This window comes from Littorina saxatilis, linkage group LG16, assembly GCF_037325665.1.
Source record: "Littorina saxatilis isolate snail1 linkage group LG16, US_GU_Lsax_2.0, whole genome shotgun sequence".
Lineage (NCBI taxonomy): Eukaryota > Metazoa > Mollusca > Gastropoda > Littorinimorpha > Littorinidae > Littorina > Littorina saxatilis.
Genome location: NC_090260.1, coordinates 52,971,101 through 52,991,031, shown reverse-complemented (window position 1 = coordinate 52,991,031; position 19,931 = coordinate 52,971,101). Strand labels below are relative to the sequence as shown.

Sequence of the window (19,931 nt, the reverse complement as noted above, 5' to 3'; positions counted from 1 at the left end):
AAATTACCGTTGTGGACATTTCGTAAGTCATGTCTTACAGCTTGCCTCTTCTCTTTGCATTCAAAATCAAACCATGCCTGTTTACGTTCTTTTCCTATTGTTATACTTTTTTTCATGCATTCGCCAGCTATAAGCAGTCCTTCTGTAAACTTTCTAATCGAGGCATTTACATCCATGTCTACTTTGCTTTCTGCTTCAATAAAACAGTGTTTTACCTCTTCAGAAATTACACATGCCATAAATTCTTCCCTTTTATCTGGGCACCAAACGAGTTTGTCAATTCTATACGTCCCTGGTTGTTTTCTATCCAACTCATGTATTTCACTTTGTATTTGAATGTAGCACTCGACAGGCATATGTTTTGACTCAATTTTTTCCGCTACGTGCACTCTGATGTGCAAATCAAGGAGGAGTCTGGAGACAATAATATAGTCAATCACACTACAACCCGAGGTGGATATATATGTGAAATTCCCACGCTCGTCACCCTGGCCACCGTTCAAAATTTTCTGATCGAACTGTTCGCAGACACTGAGTAAACATTTACCATATTCGTTCAGTTCTTTGTCTTTTGAGTTCCGTTTCACACAATCTTTTTCTACGTAATCCTCGTGTATCGAAAAAATGTCGAGATTCTCATCGAGAAGTGTTTTGTGCACCGCATTTCTTGAACTTGTTCTGGCATTTAAATCACCAATTAATATAAAAGGGAGGTCACCACAGTCTTGTATAATATCCATCATGCAATGTTCAATGACAGCTATGCCATTCGAAATGTCCGTTTCTCTGTAATACACAGAATTGATTGGGGGCACGTACACACCCAATAAGATCACGTCCTGGTCTGTGGCCAAGAGACTCTTCGACAACTTTAGAATTATCATGTTGTCGTATTCTGTTTCTATTCTAGTCACAAAGCGGGACAGTTCTTTTCTGACAAGCAGAGCAGTTCCTCCGGAAAGGCGTGCAGTTACACTATCTGACAGTTTTATGCCTGGGGATACAAATACTTCATGAGTCGGGAATATCAAAGTCGGAAAAGTTATTGAAAAAGTTTCCACGAGTAGCACAAAATCAAATGTTGATAGATATGAACCTATATCTGGATCATAGAGAGAGAGAGAGAGAGAGAGAGAGAGAGAGAGAGAGAGAGAGAGAGAGAGAGAGAGAGAGAGAGAGAGAGAGAGAGAGAGAGAGAGAGAGAGAGAGAGACGAAGCAAAAAAGAAGAACAAAGAAGAAGACAGAAAATTCCGAAGAACAAAATTCAGAAAAAAACAGACAAGTCGAAGAGAAAGAAAGTGGATGCAGAGAAAGACAGACTAGGGAGTGAGTGAGAGAGAGAGAGAGAGAGAGAGAGAGAGAGAGAGAGAGAGAGAGAGAGAGAGAGAGAGAGAGAGATGTTGTGTGGACAAGTGTGAGAAAGAGAGAGAGAGGAGAGAAAGAGAGAGAGAGAGAGAGAGAGAGAGAGAGAGAGAGAGAGAGAGAGAGAGGAGAGAGAGAGAGGGTAAATGTAAATAAAAAAAAAATTAAAAACAATTGTCCATGATCTGTTTACTGTCCATTGAGTGTGAAGCTGAGAGAAAGAGTGAGACTGAAGGAAAACAATAATAACTTAATAAGAATTAAAATGATTATAAAAAAAACAACCTTCCGATAAAAAAAAACTAAAAAAAAAAAAACGCACGCACATGTGTGATTAACAATGTCTGATCTCCTGAAAAAAAAAAAAAAAAAAAAAAAGAGCACCCAGAAATGTTTCTGTCGCGAATGGGTCTTGTTCAGGGCCAGAGTCACACTTTTCTGGCAATCAACTAGCTGTGCACACCATTCCTCTCCCTTGATGATCCTTGGGCCTGGCACGCCTCAAACTGGAATTCCAGATCTCGCATTGCCCATTTTCTTCTGCCTAGCCGGTGCTCTGGTCGGGGTATGTCTATCAGCACTCTTGCTGTCTGAAACATTGCCAAACAGGGTTCATTCTGTCAGTATTTATGGTAGTATTACATCTTCATGCAGGGTTTTCCACATATCATCATATGTTGTCCGTTTGGGTTCAATGCCCCCAACTTCAACTTATAAAGGTGGTCATTTGGACCCACTGTAGTCATTTTCAGTGCAATACAGAACTCCCTCTGTGAATTCCCCGGTACACTTGTTTTTGTTCCTTTGGCTTCTATGGAGAGCTCTCCTAATGTTGATCAAATCGCACTCTGGAAACAAACCACCCACATAAAACTTAGCTTGGCTTCCCACATTCATTCTTGTTCAGATTTCAGAACACACGAACAGACGAAAAGTCAATTAAATCACTCAAGCTGTAAGGCACAGACACATCATAGTGATACTAGGAACAGCATGTGTGAACAAATACATTCAACACCTTCCCATCTTCTTTACTGCGTACACACACAAAATATAACAAGAAAATTATTTTTAAAAAAAACTTACTCTGTGTTGAAATCCAGGGTATCCCAAGTTTTGTGTTGGGAAAGAGTTCTCTGCAGTTGGTGTGCCATCAAGAAAGTGTAGAGAACAAACCCTTGCATCTTTTGCAGGTGAAAAAAGCTTGTGCCTTCCGTCTGCTGTTGTGTCTACACGGCTGATGAGTCGAATCCACTTTAATCTCGTTGTGCTGGTTTCTTCTTGTGTGTTGGATGCGGATGCAAGCTGTTGAAAACAGACAGATGCATATCAGATTTAACAATTTATGGCTCTACAAAGCAATTTTTATTGCTTTTTAATCACAGCCATGCTCTAACAACATGAAGTAAAACAAAAAAACAAGAAACGGAAACACACTGACACAGAAAGTGAGCCACATTTTTTGACCTCATGCACGGCAGATTCAAACACTGCAGTGCAGTTTTTGTAACGTTGAAAGCTGTATAAATGCAGGTCTAGCTAAACGATTTTGTAATCATGCTATGGAATTTGCAGAAAAAACCAATAAATCGCATGAATGTCAGGCAATAAAATAAGTTGATCAAGAACTGTTACAGTGTTGCGCTTACCTGAACGGTGGTTGGCCACAGACTCGTGTGGAACCTGGTCGGACTGAATTTTGCAAAGTTTAGCTTTCCATTTTGAAGACGGTAGCTTCCGTTGTCACAATCAATCATCGGGCAGTGACATGCCATCGTTAAAATCGATAATCGCTGAACTTACATCGACAAAACAACAAAATAAACACAAGTGTCTGACTCGTCAGTCGCAGAACATACGCACAGCTGTGTTGCAGACGATTTGTTTCCTCGAAAAAATGACGCAGCCAATGAGAGGCGTCTGTGCGGTCACGTGATTTTCCTTCTTTGTTCCATGTAAACGTCGGAACTGTTTAGTGGTGTATTAATTCTTTTGCTTCTCAGGGAAGATGTACGTCTTGTGCTATGACGTCATTTCACGATGACGACATTTCAAGGTGACGTCACAACCTTGACTTGCAACAGAGACAGTTCCATAATTCAACACAAATCATGTGATTTTAGGGATGACAGAGAACGAAGTCAGAAAGAGATGGAGGAAGGAAGAATGAGTAAAGCAAGAGAGAAGGAAAGTATTAACAGTATGAAAGAACGAGAGTAGGACAGACAGAGTGAAGACAGAGTGAAGACAGAGTGAAGAAGTACATAAAGAGACAAAGACAGGCAATACACTGAGAGGAAGAGAGAGACGCCGACTGACCGAGGTGCAGGCTGTGAAGCAGGGTGTGAGCCACACGTCGACCACACTCCTCGCACCGCCAGGGGCGATCACGATCACCTTCAGCCTGGTGCCCCTCCCTGTCCCCCCTGTAGTCCTCCTCGTAATGCTTGATGGTGATGACTGGCGGCCCGTCACAGGGGGGCGCCACGGGGGGCTTGGTGTAGGGGGGGACACGTCCTTCCTTCATGTCATAGGCCTGCTCCACTTCCCTGACGACACAGGGCGGACAGCGCAGGGGGGCCGTGATCTGCCTCACGTAGCGCGTCATGTCGTCAGGTATCCCAAGATTCACCCCCGCGGCCCACAGCTTGACGGTACACCCTCTACCTTTCAGCTCCCTGTACAGGTGTGAGATGATGTGGCTGTAACACAACACACAGGTGTTTTAACGGTATGTAGGTAGGTACAGGTGTGAGATGATGTGGCTGTAACACAACACACAGGTGTTTTAACAGTATGTAGGTAGGTACAGGTGTGAGATGGTGTGGCTGTAACACAACACACAGGTGTTTTAACGGTATGCAGGTAGGTACAGGTGTGTAACTCAGGTGTATCATAGACTCAGACATACCAGTAACTGGTCCATACACATCCAATCAATTCTCACACACATTCCAAACGAGTTTTGTCTTTCACAAAAAACACGTAATGCAATTACGTCATTTGTGTATAAGGAAAAAAATATCGTGGCGTCGTTTTATTGAACATTCCTGCCGGCAATATGGGCGTGGTGTGTGTTTGGTGTCAACGTCATGTTGTGTGTTGTGTGTACATGTCGTGTTGTGTGTTTGGTGTCAACATCATGCTGTGTGTTGTGTGTTCTGTGTACACGTCGTGTTGTGTGTACATGTCGTGTTGTGTGTTGTGTGTGCATGTCGTGTTGTGTGTTCCGTGTACATGGCATGTTGTGTGTACGTGTTGTGTGTTGTGTGCACAAGTCGTGTTGTGTGTTCTGTGTACATGGCATGTTGTGTGTACAGGTCGTGTTGTGTGTACATGTCATGTTGTGTGTTGTGTGTACATGTCGTCCCGTGTTGTGTGTTGTGTGTACATGTCGTGTTGTGGTGTGTGTACATGTCGTGTTGTGTGTTGTGGGTGCATGTCGTGTTGTGTGTTCCGTGTACATGGCATGTTGTGTGTACGTGTTGTGTGTTCTGTGCACAAGTCGTGTTGTGTGTTCTGTGTACATGTCATGTTGTGTGTACAGGTCGTGTTGTGTGTTGTGTGTACATGTCGTGTTGTGGTGTGTGTACATGTCGTGTTGTGTACATGTCGTGTTGTGTACAGCGTCCTACTTACCCGTTCGCTTCATCGGCTATGATGTGGACCTTCCTGTCTTCACTGCGTGCATCACACCACGCCGCCACTGCCAGCCGGCCTTCCTCTGTCCAGTCCTTGTTGTCCTCGTCCTCGCTGTCCCCGTACTCGTCCTCGTTGTCCTCGTCCTCGCTGTCCCCGTACTCGTTGTCCTCGTCCCACCAAGGCGCCATGTTGACGTGTTGCACGGTGAAGTCTGGCCGCGCGGCAGTGTCGCCTTGCCTTGCCCTGGCCACAGTCTCCCTCAGCTGATGGGACACCAGGTAGGCAGCAGCCTGGCCGTCTCTCTCTGTCTGTATGTTGAACACTCTGTCACACCCGTCACGGGACCAGGACACACTTCGCAGCAACAATAAAATCGTCTTGGCTGTTCCCGGACCTCCGTGCAAGATCCTGACATCGCCGTCGTCGTCGTCGTCAGGCGTGTCTTCCAGCAGCTCCACCTGGCGGGGGAACAAGGCGATCCTTGTCAGGTCCCTCCCGTGCTCCTCCTCCACGGCGTGTACCACGTGACCTGCAGTCCACAGCTGTAGTCGGGGTTGGGTGCTCAGCGACATCTCTACCGTCGTCAGCGGCACGGCGAACCTGCCAGCACACACCAAACCTTCAGGTGCTTGTTTTAGAGGGATGGGGAGGGGAGAGGTGGGTGGTGAGGGGAGAGGTGGGTGGTGAGGGGAGAGGTGGGTGATGAGGGGAGAGGTGGGTGGTGAGGGGAGAGGTGGGTGGTGTGGGAGGAGGATGAACGTTCCAGTTAAAATTCAAAGTCGCGGGATTTTGAACAAAAAAGAAGAGAAATCAAGCCAAGGTGAAAAGAGGGAGGCGGGAGGGGGGAAGTGAGAGAAAGTGTGTGTGTGTGTGTGTGTGTGTGTGGGGGGGGGGTAGGCTAGGAGAGAGGAGAAAGAGAGAGACTAATCCGAGAGGGCGTACGCTGACCGAACTGACACAAGTGGTGATACCTGTCTGCTGCCTCAGTGCTGCCTGCACGTTGGGGACACAGCGCTCCGCGTTTAACTCAAGTAGCTGTTGATTGGACAGTAGCAAAATGGTTGCGTGTTTGTGTATGCGTGTGTGTGAGCATGTGTGTGTGTGTGTGGTTTGGTGTGTATGTGTGTGCGTGTGTGTGGTTGGGTGTGTGTGTGTGTGGTTTAGTGTGTGTGTGTGTGTAGTTTGGTGGGCGTGTGTGTGGGTGCATGTGTGTGGTTTTGTGTGTGTGTGTGGTTTGGTGGGCGTGTGTGTGTTTGTGTGTGGTTGGGTGTGTGAGTGTGTGGTTTGGTGTGTGAGTGTGTGGTTTGGTGTGTGTGTGTGTGGTTTGGTGTGTGGTTTGGTGTGTGTGTGTGTGTGTGGTTTGGTGTGTGTGTGTGGTTTGGTTGTGTGTGTGTGTGTGGTTTGATGTGTGTGTGTGTGTGTGTGTGTGAGTGTGTGTGTGTGTGTGGGTGTGTGAGTGCAGTTTTTGACATAGCGACAAGACAACTCACCTAGCGACCAGCGCCCTGTAGACCTCGTCCCCCACCCTGGCTGTGTCGCCCTGTGTGTCGTGCTTGGGGCAGGCTGTCCACCACTCCTTCAGTCGTTGCTCGTCCGCCATGTCGTCCTTGGTGAGACACAACCTGGTGACGTCATGCCCTGGCTGCACTCCCACACACCGCTCTAACCGCTCCCTGACCTGGTACACACATCACACAGTGCTGACTTAGTGTGAGTCATACAACACTCCCACACACCGCTCTAACCGCTCCCTGACCTGGTACACGCATCACACAGTGCTGACTTAGTGTGAGTCATACAACACTCCCACACACAGATCTAACCGCTCCCTGACCTGGTACACACATCACACAGTGCTGACTTAGTGTGAGTCATACAACACTCCCACACACCGCTCTAACCGCTCCCTGACCTGGTACACACATCACACAGTGCTGACTTGGTGTGAGTCATACAACACTCCCACACACCGCTCTCACCGCTCCCTGACCTGGTACACACATCACACAGTGCTGACTTGGTGTGAGTCAAACAACACTCCCACACACCGCTCTAACCGCTCCCTGACCTGGTAGACACATCACACTGTGCTGACTTAGTGTGCGTCATACAGCACTCACACACACCGCTCTCACCGCTCCCTGACCTGGTACACACATCACACAGTGCTGACTTAGTGTGAGTCATACAACACTCCCACACACCGCTCTAACCGCTCCCTGACCTGGTACACACATCACACTGTGCTGACTTAGTGTGAGTCATACATCACTCCCACACACCGCTCTAACCGCTCCCTGACCTGGTACACACATCACACAGTGCTGACTTAGTGTGAGTCATACAACACTCCCACACACCGCTCTAACCGCTCCCTGACCTGGTACACACATCACACAGTGCTGACTTAGTGTGAGTCATACAACACTCCCACACACCGCTCTAACCGCTCCCTGACCTGGTACACACATCACACAGTGCTGACTTAGTGTGAGTCATACAACACTCCCACACACCACTCTTACCGCTCCCTGACCTGGTACACACACCACACAGTGCTGACTTAGTGTGAGTCATACAACACTCCCACACACCGCTCTAACCGCTCCCTGACCTGGTACACACATCACACTGTGCTGACTTAGTGTGAGTCATACATCACTCCCACACACCGCTCTCACCGCTCCCTGACCTGGTACACACATCACATAGTGCTGACTTAGTGTGAGTCATACAACACTCTCACACACCGCTCTAACCGCTCCCTGACCTGGTACACACATCACACTGTGCTGACTTAGTGTGAGTCATACATCACTCCCACACACCGCTCTAACAGCTCCCTGACCTGGTACACACATCACACAGTGCTGACTTAGTGTGAGTCATACAACACTCCCACACATCGCTCTAACCGCTCCCTGACCTGGTACACACATCGCACAGTGCTGACTTAGTGAGTCAAACAACACTCCCACACACCGCTCTAACCGCTCCCTCACCTGGTACATTGTCACGTCAACAATACTGTCTACTGTATATGGGAACAGAGTGGCCTGTCCAAGGAAAAGCTGGTCACAGGTGGTACTCTTCCTTACCCTCCATGGCTGCTTGAAGCCCCAAATCTGATCATAGACTATGGAGACGGCCTCAAAAAGGCAGAAGACCCATTGCTGCTAGCCACAGTTGCAAAAGAAAAGATCGATCAACGATTTAAAAGCCACCTACAGGTCTTCACAGATGGTTCGATCCTGCAGTCAGGGGAGGCTGGGTGTGCCTTGTCGATTCCTGGACTTGATATAACACGAAAATACAAGCTAAACAAGGGGATCAGCATCTTCTCTGCAGAGTTATTTGCTATCTACATGGCCTGCACACTGATAAACGATCTGCCAACCCCACCCCTGGGGGTGGTCATCCTTACGGACTCAAAATCCTCGTTGCAAGCACTTGCACATGGCACCAAGAACAGAGGAGAGATGCAAACTGAAATTCATTTCTTAGCCCACCAAATTATGACAAAAGGAACAGACTTTTCCCTCATGTGGCTGCCATCCCACACAGGAATCCGGGGAAATGAAATGGCGGACAGAGCAGCAAAAGCAGCGGCTATGTCAACCATGCCAGTGACAGACATTCGGCTCTCCTGCCAGGAAGCCAAACTGCTGCTAGCCAAGCAAAAAAGAGAGGAAAGAGAGCAGACACTGTCACAAACATGTGAAGAGAGAGGATGGATACACCTCCCCTACAATAGGAAAGGGCACCACCTCCCACTCCCCCCGAGACCCATGAGCCTGTTGCGTCGCTTGCGCACGGTCAGCAGCCGCATCTACTGGGACAAGGTAGTCTGTCAGTGTGGCAAGACTGGACACCTCACACACGTGTTTGAAGGTTGTGACACTCTCAAGGAAGAGATGTCTAGTCTCATCCGCTACAGAAGGGAGAATGCTCTCAGTCTGGGAGACTTTCTCCGCCCACACCCATCACTCGGAGAGAAACCGATGATGGTCTTGGTCACCAATTTGTTCACCTCAACTGTTGCGAGCTGGTTCTAGTGTGCTTGCAGCAGACCCAGCACAGCACAGATCCACTTCTGGAATCTTAAGCTAAATGTGTCCCAAGACACACATTTTGTAGTCCTGGCATCCTGAAAGGTAGAGGCCCCAACCTACAGGTTTGCTACCATACCAAAAACGCCTCCAGACACTGGAACTTGGGAGCAGAGGCAACAGCTCCGCTTGAACCTCAGAAACCAAATGTGCCTCCAGACACACAGATCCCTTAGACGGCCGAGGCTGTGGCCTCTAAGGTTCTCTTGTACCAAACCGCCTCCTGACTCTACATCAGATTGCTTGCGCTGGCATCTGCTTACATAGACCCACATTAAGTCACCACCGAGTGGTAGACACAGACGACATTTGGTAGCACTGACTGCCAGCTTCACGGTAATGCGTACCCATAGCGCGGCTCTGCATGGGTGGGAATGTTCTGAGCAAAACACTATGTGTTACTCCATACCCCCCGCCCTCCATGGAACTTCTTGACCCCAACAAATTGGGGGGGGGGGGGGAGTTTGCCCAGTCGGTAGAGGCGCTGGCTTTAAAACCGGTTGTTACTATCCGCGTGGGTTCAACCCCCAAGTTCGGCGCGGGATGTGTGTCCCAGAGTCAACTTTGTGCAGACTCTCCTCGGTGTCCGAACACCCCCGTGTGCACGCATGCGCACGATAAAGATCCCAGGGTCACAGCGAAAGCCTCAGGCCTTGGAAACACGAATACATGCATGCATAAATATGAAGCCCGGGTGTCCGTTCGGCCAACAGCCAATAAAGTAACCATTTCAGCACTGACCCAAGACGACCCAACCAGGTCCCAAGCCCATTTCAGGTCTCCTCTAGCAGCCGGCAGCCAGCTGTCTACATCCGCATTTTTATTTTTTATTTTCATACAAAGCCGGGTTTTCCCGTGTAACATGCCCCTAATGGCTTTGCCGTGAGGGCGTAAAACTTTCATTTCTCACGTATGCTGATCGAGTGTGTGTGTCATACCGCTTTGCTCTGCTGAGTGTGTGTGTGTTTGTGTTATTTACGGTCTGTCTGTCTGTATAATCTTTTGTCTGTCACTCAAGGGGGTGTCCTTAACCTCTCCTTTGTTGTCTCGGTCTGTCTCTCTGTCTCTGTCTATCTGTCTCTGTCGCTCTTTCTGACTCTATCCCTCTAAGCGGAGATCAAAGCCAGTAAAAAAAAACCACATCTCTGAAGCAGTTTTAGCTTGTGCCTCCAAATGACTGCTGCTCATAAATCAGACTCAAACCATCCGTTGTCAGGGCCGTGAATGCTACTGACTGGATTGGAGATACTCTTATGTCGCCTAGCGCCATGTATCTGATGTAATAACCTCCTGCAGAGTGTGTGTGTTTTACTGCCTTACTCTACACTGTGTGTGTGGTTCTGCTGAGTGTTTGTGTTATACTGCCTTGCTCTGCTGAGTGTGTGTGTCACCGACTTAGTTGCTCTGCAGAGTGTGTGTGTGTGTAATACTGCCTTGCTTTGCTGAGTTTGTGTGTTATACCGTTTTGCTCTGCTGAGTGTGTGTGTGTTTGTGTTAATTACGGTCTGTCTGTCTGTCTGTCTGTCTGTCTGTCTGTATAATCTTTTGTCTGTCACTCAAGGGTAAGGGGGTGTCCTTAACTTCTCCTTTGTTGTCTCGGTCTGTCTCTCTGTCTCTGTCTATCTGTCTCTGTCGCTCTTTCTGACTCTATCCCTCTAAGCGGAGATCAAAGCCAGTAAAAAAAAACCACATCTCTGAAGCAGTTTTAGCTTGTGCCTCCAAATGACTGCTGCACAACAACCAGACCCCATCTGACTGCTGTTTGGGAAACAGTCCCCAATTCACTGCTGTACACCATTTACGTATCATTGCATGCTGTTTCTCTTGCAAAACTTGTAAAGCACTACTAGGGGAAAGTCGCTAAACCTGGAACAGTTAAGGAGAAACAGCCGTACGAGACAAAAAATGGATATTGCAAAGCGTTCTTTATATTGTCACATACTAGACTCTATCAGTAAATAAACGAACCACATAAAATAAAATAAAAGTCACGCAACTCATCAGACTGACCATAATAATAATGTTTGCATTTGTTCCAGGTTGGACGCATGGGTGTGTAAAGTGGAACACTGTGTTGTCAAACTCGGAACACATACAAACACACCCTGACTCTCTTTCTAGCTCTGTCTGTGTCTCACACACACACACATATACACCCACACACTCTCATTCACACACAAACAAGCACACATTACCACACACACAAGATAAATAAATACGTCATAACATTTTGATTAAGCCATTTTATGTAAATGTGTTTATTTCAACATTATATTTTGATTTTTACCAAGAAAATAACAAATCGGATAACAATTTAAGCCTTAAATGTAAAACAAAAAGATAAATAAGGGCTAGGTCAAAAAAGGACTGAAAAACAAAACCTTAATAAAAAAGGAAGGACAAAATGGACAAAGAACCGATTTCGCAGACAATGTCCTTTGTCTTCTACTGTCAGCGCAGTCATCGTGTGATTACTGTGTGCACTTCTGGCACTATAACATATCCTCAGGGGAGTTGGTGCCACACATGAAGCAGTACCACAAAATTTCGCAGCTTCGTGTGTACCCCTCTTCTGTTGACAAATAGATATAAAAGGGCTACCTGCCCAATTGACTAAATGTACAAATCATTACGCATAAAGTCTCAAAGCAAATAACTAAGAACATTTTGTAGACACACAAAAATTGGTAAGTACAGATTTCGAAGTCCTTTTGTCCGCTGCTGTTAGCGCAGTCCTCGTGTGCCCACTGACTGTGTGCACTTCTGGCACTGTATCATGTTCTCAGGGGAGTTGGTGCCACACATGAAGCAGTACCAAGTGCTTTCCCCCGGGATAGAACGCATCGTCGAGAATGTTCTCCTTTTTTCCCTCTGATCAGAAGATATTCCCCTCTTGTTTCTCTGAGCAGAAGGTTTTGTAGCTTCATTCTTTCATCTTTTCTGTTGACTTGCACGCCTTTTTGCAAGTGAAATCTCCAGCTTTTGCTTGTGTAGCAGTTTTCCTATTGTGTAGATTGTGTGTTTATTTACCTGGCGGAAAACCGTGAGAGTTGTAGATAAGGAACAAAATGTGCGTCTTTTGCTTAGCTCTGCAGATTCCTTGTCTAGTGCGTGCACTTATTATTTCCTCCTTTCCGGATCTATTTTTGCCTCGCGTTGTGTTCCTTCCCCTAGTGCGTGCAACTATAATCTGCTTGTGCGCTAAATTTACCCTCTCTCACCTAAATTTGCCGGGTTAGCTTATCTTAAAAGGCTAAGGATGCGAGAAGAAATGACGACTTATGTAACAATGAAAAACCATTCAGTCGAATAACAGAGTCAATTTCATGGGATCACTTTTCTATAAAATTAGTTTATTAGACTTATTATCTAGAAAAGTGTACAAATAGTTCAAAACAAATAGCGCCAATCACGCAATATCATAAATTCACATACAAAATTGATACAAAATCCCGGGTCGCCTTTACATGGCAAACATCAAAAATGCGCAAGTTATCTTTAAGAAAAACAATGAAGCCACCTAATTTCCCTTCCCCAAATAATCCTATCCTAAATCGAGACTCCACATATCGAGCTAGCTACCTTTTTATCCCATACAGGATCTTTTGTTCCCTGACTGACTATCTAAGAATTTCTCTCAAACCTGTTCTTTAATGGAATTCTAAATGGGAGAAACAATTCTTCCCTCTTTGGGCTAAGTTTTAAGGTTAGTCTAAGACTTTAGAAGTTACTATTTTGACTTTAGTGAGAACGGGACAGAGTCACTGACGACTCTCCCTATTCGTCACCAAAGTTGTTTGTCCCTAACCTAATTCCAGTTTCCCCTTTTACAAAGTACCGTGCGCAAAACAGGCGGGACACCAAAAACACAGGAGCTTACCTAGAATTGCGCAGGTCACCTAAGGTTTAATCTACCACACCTAGCTAGCTAATTTAGGACCGTTCAATCAAACGCACGCCGACGTTCTAACAGTCCGGTTGTTTACTTCTGACTATCTACGGAATTCTCTCCTACATATCTTTTGAACCTTTACTGTTGTTTAAAGTAAACAAGACAGTAACATGCGCGGTTATCCTTTTAAGCTGGCTATACCTAAGCTGTCCTGATTTTGTGAAAAGGTAGAAAGAATCTCTAAGTTCTTTTATCGTTACTCTGCGTTTTCCCTATGCTATCCCTTTGACAGAATGCGGAGTCTCCTTTTCTTGTCCCTATTCTAAATCTTGATCTAGTCTACCTTGCCTTTACTCACTCCCTATTCTAATCCCTAACCTAGCGCCCTCAGTCTATGTCCTTATTCTAACCCATTCTATTCTGTTCTAAAGCCTGTCCTAATGCGTGTAGTAACTTCGTTTTACACTGTCTTTTATACCAATCTGCATGGCAACGCAAACAAACACACAGAACCAGAGGCAGATTGGCTGACCGAAAAAGAACATTAACCGCACTACTTTCAAAACATTACGCAGATAATGTAGTCCGTCCTTTTTCCTTTATCTTTACACTTGCTGATCACAACAAGCGCTCTTTTAATAACTGTTCGTAATATATAAGCAACCCACAACACTATCTTCATCAAAGAAACCTTGTCTCTCCTCTCTTTTACAATTCCTATCCTTTCTGATCTAACAATGATCATTTCTTCCGGCGATCGTTGTTTCCAACCCAACGAACAATCATCATATTCCTGTTACGTTATTAACCAACATAACATCTTGTGGTCACTAAATTACATCCATTAAACAACTTTCATCCAATCTCTCGTCGTTCAACTTGACATTGGTCAAGTTTTACCAATATTTATCGACCTGTATGCCGGTAAATCGTGTCCGCGCCACATAAATGGCCGCCAACACGGAACTGAAAAGGGAATTACCTCCCTTGCATCGTCTACTTTTGGTTACTAAACCGATTATTCTCGCTCTTCTTTGGAAAGCTGAAGACAGCGATAGCGTGACAGATTGACTCTGTACGCCATGACTGTTCTAAACCTTCAATCTCTAACTTTTACATTAAACTTTCTTCAAATATGGCTCTCCCGCCACACTTGTAAGGAGAAGATTGTTTTTTTCGTGATGATCTCTTCGACGAGCTTGTGGTTGTACGTTGCAGGACATCAGCAGCAGGTAAGCTTACATTTGCTGCTGACACCAAGCAATCATAATGACCAGAATCTCCATGTACAGTGTACAAAACAACGATGGGGGTGACGTTGGCAAATTGATTTCAGCTTCAAGAATGCTATTGATTAGTTCTTGTTCTATCTCTGTGTTAATGTAGAAGGTCTTCCTGTGAACTTTACTTCTTCTTTTGCAATTTGTTTTGTTTCCTTCTAAATGACTTTTAAGAGTTGTGACAGTAACACCATAATCTCTTGATGCGCAACGCAAACCCATATCTCCGTTTTTCATTGCCGACAAAGCGCAGCCCATTTCTTCTGGTAACCACCGCCGTTCGAGTCTCATTAATAAATACTGTCAAACAAATCAATCAATCATTCAATAAAACTTATAGAAAGGAAAAACACAACAAAACCGAAAAGAGAATTGAGTACGTGAATAAAACAGCAGTTGTTTGATGAGGGCAAGATGGAACAGAATGCGGCAAAGCTGGAACACTGTTCCATGTTTGCCTCTCTTATGTGTTCCATCATTGCCGCATGGCACCTGCATGGATTTCGCGTTTTTTCTGTTGGTTACACGTGACGTTTCAAATCTTTTTTCCCGTTCAAGTTATTGCAAATCTATGAAGGTTTATCACAGCAATCAACATTTTACGAGAACGTATATATAAAGAGTAATAATAATACGAATTGTAGACGGTAGAAATAAGAAGAAGAAGGAAGAAAAGTTTAAAAAACGTACCATTTTTTTTTTTTTTGCCGCGGTAGTCATTTTTTTTGCTGGAATAATATCAAGGAATGTCACTAGACATTTCTGCAAAACAATAGTTCATGAATTGTTCCCCGTTGATCGCATATTGAGGTGTTCCAAGTTGGCCGACTGTTCCGGGATTGGCGACTTTCCCTTACTATTTTGCAGTTGATACTGGTAAAATGTTAATACTCTATGATTGTATTGAAACATTATTGTACATAATGCACTGGGAACATTTTTAAACATATTAAATGTGGTTAACTTCTATTTCACCTCAATGGGCCATGGCGGGATGAATAAAAGAGCATTTTAGTATTTTGTATTCTGTTACAGTGTTAAGATAATGATTTTTTTCTTTCTTTTTTTCCCCCCTTTTTTTCTTCCCCCCCCCCTTTTTTTTCTTTTGTTCCCCCCCTTTTTTTCAGGCTAGGGGGAATCCTTCTTCATAGGTCTTTTTTTCTTTTATCAATCAAATTCTTACATTTTTAAATCAACAGCCTTGATAACGGGTTGAAAAAAAATTGATGCAGATCAATTCAATTCAATTTAATTCAATTCAATGCAATACAATTCTCTCTCCCTCATTCTCATAAATCAGACTCAAACCATCCGTTGTCAGGGCCGTGAATGCTACTGACTGGATTGGAGATACTCTTATGTCGCCTAGCGCCATGTATCTGATGAAACCATTCATAGCACCGATGCCGTGATTGTGCAGAGCTGCTCTCCGGTTTTGAACGTCCCCATTTCACTGCTGTTCAGCAAACATCGTCCCCAAATACCTGTTTGTTTCTAAAAATCACGCTGGAGGTTGCATTTTATGTAATAACCTCCTGCAGAGTGTGTGTGTTTTACTGCCTTGCTCTACAGTGTGTGTGTGGTTCTGCTGAGTGTTTGTGTTATACTGCCTTGCTCTGCTGAGTGTGTGTGTCACTGACTTAGTTGCTCTGCAGAGTGTGTGTGTGTGTGTGTAATACTGCCTTGCTTTGCTGAGTTTGTGTGTTATACCGTTTTGCTCTGCTGAGTGTGTGTGTGTGTTTGTGTTAATTACGGTGTGTCTGTCTGTCTGTCTGTCTGTCTATCTGTCGGTCTGTCACTCAAGGGTAAGGGGGTGTCCTAACCTCTCCTTTGTTGTCTCGGTCTGTCTCTCTGTCTCTGTCTATCTGTCTCTGTCGCTTTTTCTGACTCTCTCCCTCTCAGCGGAGATCAAAGCCAGTGGAAAAAAACACCGTCATCTCTGAAGCAGTTTTAGCTTGTGCCTCCAAATGACTGCTGTACAACAACCAGACCCCATCTGACTGCTGTTTGGGAAACAGTCCCCAATTCACTGCTGTACACCATTTACGTATCATTACATGCTGTTTCTCTTGCAAAACTTGTAAAGCACTACTACTATTTTGCAGCTGATACTGGTAAAATGTTAATACTCTATGATAGTATTGAAACATTATTGTACATAATGCACTGGGAACATTTTTAAACATAATGTGGTTAACTTCTATTTCACCTCAATGGGCGAGGGCGGGATGAATACAAGAGCATGTTTAGCATTTCCTATTCTGTAACAGTGTTAAGATAAAGATTTTTTTTCCCTTTTTTTTTACCTCAGTTGCATGCAGGTTGCTACTACCCTTCTTATTTGCCTTTTTTCCTTTTTTAACATATTTTTTTTTATGCTGGGAGCATCCTTTTTCATGGGTCTTTTTTCTTTTATCAATCAAATTCTTACATTTGTAAATCAACAGCCTAGATAACAGGTTGACATTTTTTTAAGATAAAGATCAATTCAATTCAATTTAATTCAATTCAATTCAATACAATTCTCTCTCCCTCATTCTCATTCTCTCTCTCTCTCTGTCTCTGTCTCTGTCTCTGTCTCTCTCTCTCTCTCTCTCTCTCTCTCTCTCTCTCTCTCTTTCATTCGTCGTCTGTCTCTGTGACTGAAGCCTTAGAGAATGATGATAAAAACCAATATTTTGATAAATTACCTTCTTTCAATATTTTCAGAATATATTTGTGAAAACGGGTGTATGGGAGTCCATATTCAGAGAGACAGTATGATTTTCATTTTTCAATGAAATTGAAGGTGAATAGTAAACATAAATCAGACTCAAACCATCCGCTGTCAGGGCCGTGAATACTACGGACTTTTATTTCACCTCAATAGGCGAGGGCGGGATGATAAAAAGAGCATTTTAGCATTTCTTATTTTGTTACAGTGTTAAGATAAAGATCAACTCAATTCAATTCAATTTAATTCAATTCAATTTAATACAATTCTCTCTCCCTCATTCTCATTCTCATAAATCAGACTCAAACCATCCGTTGTCAAGGCCGTGAATGCTACTGACTGGATTGGAGATACTCTTATGTCGCCTAGCGCCATGAGAGGCATATCTGATGAAACCATTCATAGCACTGATGCCGTGATTGTGCAGAGCTGCTCTGCGGTTTTGAACGTTCCCATTTCACTGCTGTACAGCAAACATCGTTTGTTTCTAAAAAATCACGCTGGAGGTTGCATTGTATGTAATAACCTCCTGAAATGAGTTTTCACACTTTAGAATGGCATTTAACGCTCATTGAAGTTTTAAGAAACTTTCTAACACCTAAAACATTCATAGCACCGATGACGTAATTGTAGCTCTGCACTTTGTGGCCACATACGTCCCCATTTCACTGCTGTACAGCAAACATCGTCCCCAAATGCCTGTTTTTCTAAAAATCACGCTGGAGGTTGCATTTTATGTAATAACATCCTGAAATGAGTTTTCACTTTAAAATGGCATTTAACGCTCATTGAAGTTTTAAGAAACTTTCTAACACGTAAAACAAAAGAGACCCCAAATGCCTGTGTTTTGAGCAAGATGGCATTTTGATACACAGCCGACCCCAAATGACTGTAAAACCACCTATGTGTGTGTGTGTGTGTGTGTGTGTGTTTGAGAGAGAGAGAGAGAGAGAGAGAGAGAGAGAGAGAGAGAGAGAGAGAGAGAGAGAGAGAGAGAGAGAGAGAGAGAGAGAGACTCAGACTCAGACTCAGACTCAGAACTTTATTACAAAAGGATAAAGGTTTTAGGCAAAGCCTATTCTTCCAACCTGTCCTTTATACAACACATAAAGACAGACGAACATAACAAATAAAAATTCAATCATATAAGATATAGAAATACATTGTATGAATTGCAATACTATATGCAGTTACGGAATTATATAAGGAGAACTCAAAAATTACAAAATTACATTGACATAGTTAAGCCTTTCATTTTGAGAATTAAGTTGCTCAGATGAGCTACACATCCGTTAACACTAGTACAAAATGTTCAATGACAGAGAGAGAGAGAGAGAGACAGAGAGAGAGAGAGAGAGAGAGAGAGAGAGAGAGAGAGAGAGAGAGAGAGAGAGAGAGAGAGAGAGAGAGAGAGAGAGCAAAAAAGATAAGCGAGAGAGACTTTCAGACGGACACAAAGAGAGACAGACAGATATAGAGAGATATAGAAAGAAAGAGACATAGGGAGAGGGATAGGGGTGAGAGAGAAAGAAAGAAAGAATGAGAAAGAGAGAGACAGAGACGTAGACAGAGAGACAGGCACAGAGGGACAGTAAGAGCGAGACAGAGAAAGAGAGAGAGAGAGAGAGAGAGAGAGAGAGAGAGAGAGAGAGAGAGAGAGAGAGAGAGAGAGAGAGAGAGAGAGAGAGAGAGAGAGAGAGAGAGAGAGCACGCAAGACAGAGAGAAAGACTGCGATAGAGAGAAAGAGAGAGAGAAAGTCAAACAGCAAGCTCAGTACAGTGCAATGGTTTCTGGCGTGCCACCTCTCAGATACGTTACAGAACGCTCCGCACAAACCCCCGTTGCCTAGACCATTCTCGGCGAGCGGTCTCCATTGTTACGCTTCAGTGACCCCAGACAATGGTACTGTACTAAGGTTCGCGACGAGACGAATGAACAGGAAAACTATTGATCATTCGAAGCCTTATGATCCTTGCAAATGTCTTACGAAGGGTTGCGAGTGCTCGCGAATGTCTACCTATCATTGCAAATGCATACGAATCAATTTATATTCGCAAGGATATTCGGCACAGTGTAAGACAGGCATCACAAATGTTCGCGAATGTCTTGCGAGTGTTAGGAATACATTGCGATGATTACGAATGTTTGCAAAGATATTCGGCACAGTGTAAGACAGGCATAATGAATGATTGCGAATGCCTTGCGAGTGTTACAAATACATTGCGATTATTACAAATGTCTTGTGAATACTTAACGAGTACGTTGCAAAACAGTTAAGAGAATGACTTTCTTGCGAATATTAGGAACATGTTGCTATGTTCGAAACAAGAGACGGATGGTGGCGAAATGTCATAGTATACAAAAGCACCCTGTTCACCTCCAGATCATCGGTGACTTGAAGACAACAATTACAGCTAGGTTCAGGGCAATCCCTAGACAGGGAAGCGTTCGCATTATTGACCGTTTTGGAGGGGTATTTTGGAACATATTTTGGAGAGAAGGTAAAAGTCGGACAATATTACCTACAGAAAGGAAAACTTTGTGGAATGGTCTTGAATTAATTGAAATAAATCCAAAACAATTATAAAGATATTTGCTGAACTCGACTGTCTACAAAAAATTACCCCCTTCATCGCAAAGTCACACTTCCCCAATGGCACACAAAATTAATCAATGACATGAACCCATTCCTCAAACAGAAAAGCATGTATGCAATTTCATCTTAGTTATTAACATTCATGAGTAAACTTGTATACATGTATCTGATCTAAGGTATTAACATGCCAGAGTATACTGGTATGACGATGAGTTGAGAAGCATGGGGGATACGGCTATGACATAATGTACACGCCAAGAGCAACCTCTACTGACTGCGACCAGTCTTTTTCTATTCTTCCCCCCCCCCCCCCCCCCAACATGTTTGAAGGTATT

At 44.3% G+C, this 19,931-nt stretch overlaps 1 protein-coding gene and 1 long non-coding RNA gene across 2 annotated transcripts in view; both read right to left on the bottom strand.

Moving 5' to 3' along the window:
- Positions 1-19,931, bottom strand: part of LOC138950062 (uncharacterized) — a 133,182-nt gene that overhangs the window by 41,499 nt on the left and 71,752 nt on the right. Inside the window, exons 17-19 of the mRNA XM_070321842.1 lie at positions 6,496-6,683; positions 5,003-5,605; positions 3,683-4,065 (exon numbers count right to left, since the gene is read on the bottom strand). Of these exons, the coding sequence (XP_070177943.1) occupies positions 3,683-4,065; positions 5,003-5,605; positions 6,496-6,683 (1,174 nt within the window). The remainder of the gene's footprint in view (positions 1-3,682; positions 4,066-5,002; positions 5,606-6,495; positions 6,684-19,931) is intronic.
- On the bottom strand, positions 1,749-3,342 carry LOC138950139 (uncharacterized). The gene is made up of 3 exons (XR_011450519.1): positions 3,013-3,342; positions 2,450-2,668; positions 1,749-1,953 (listed from the first exon to the last, which is right to left on the bottom strand). It is a non-coding gene; the product is annotated as an uncharacterized lncRNA (long non-coding RNA).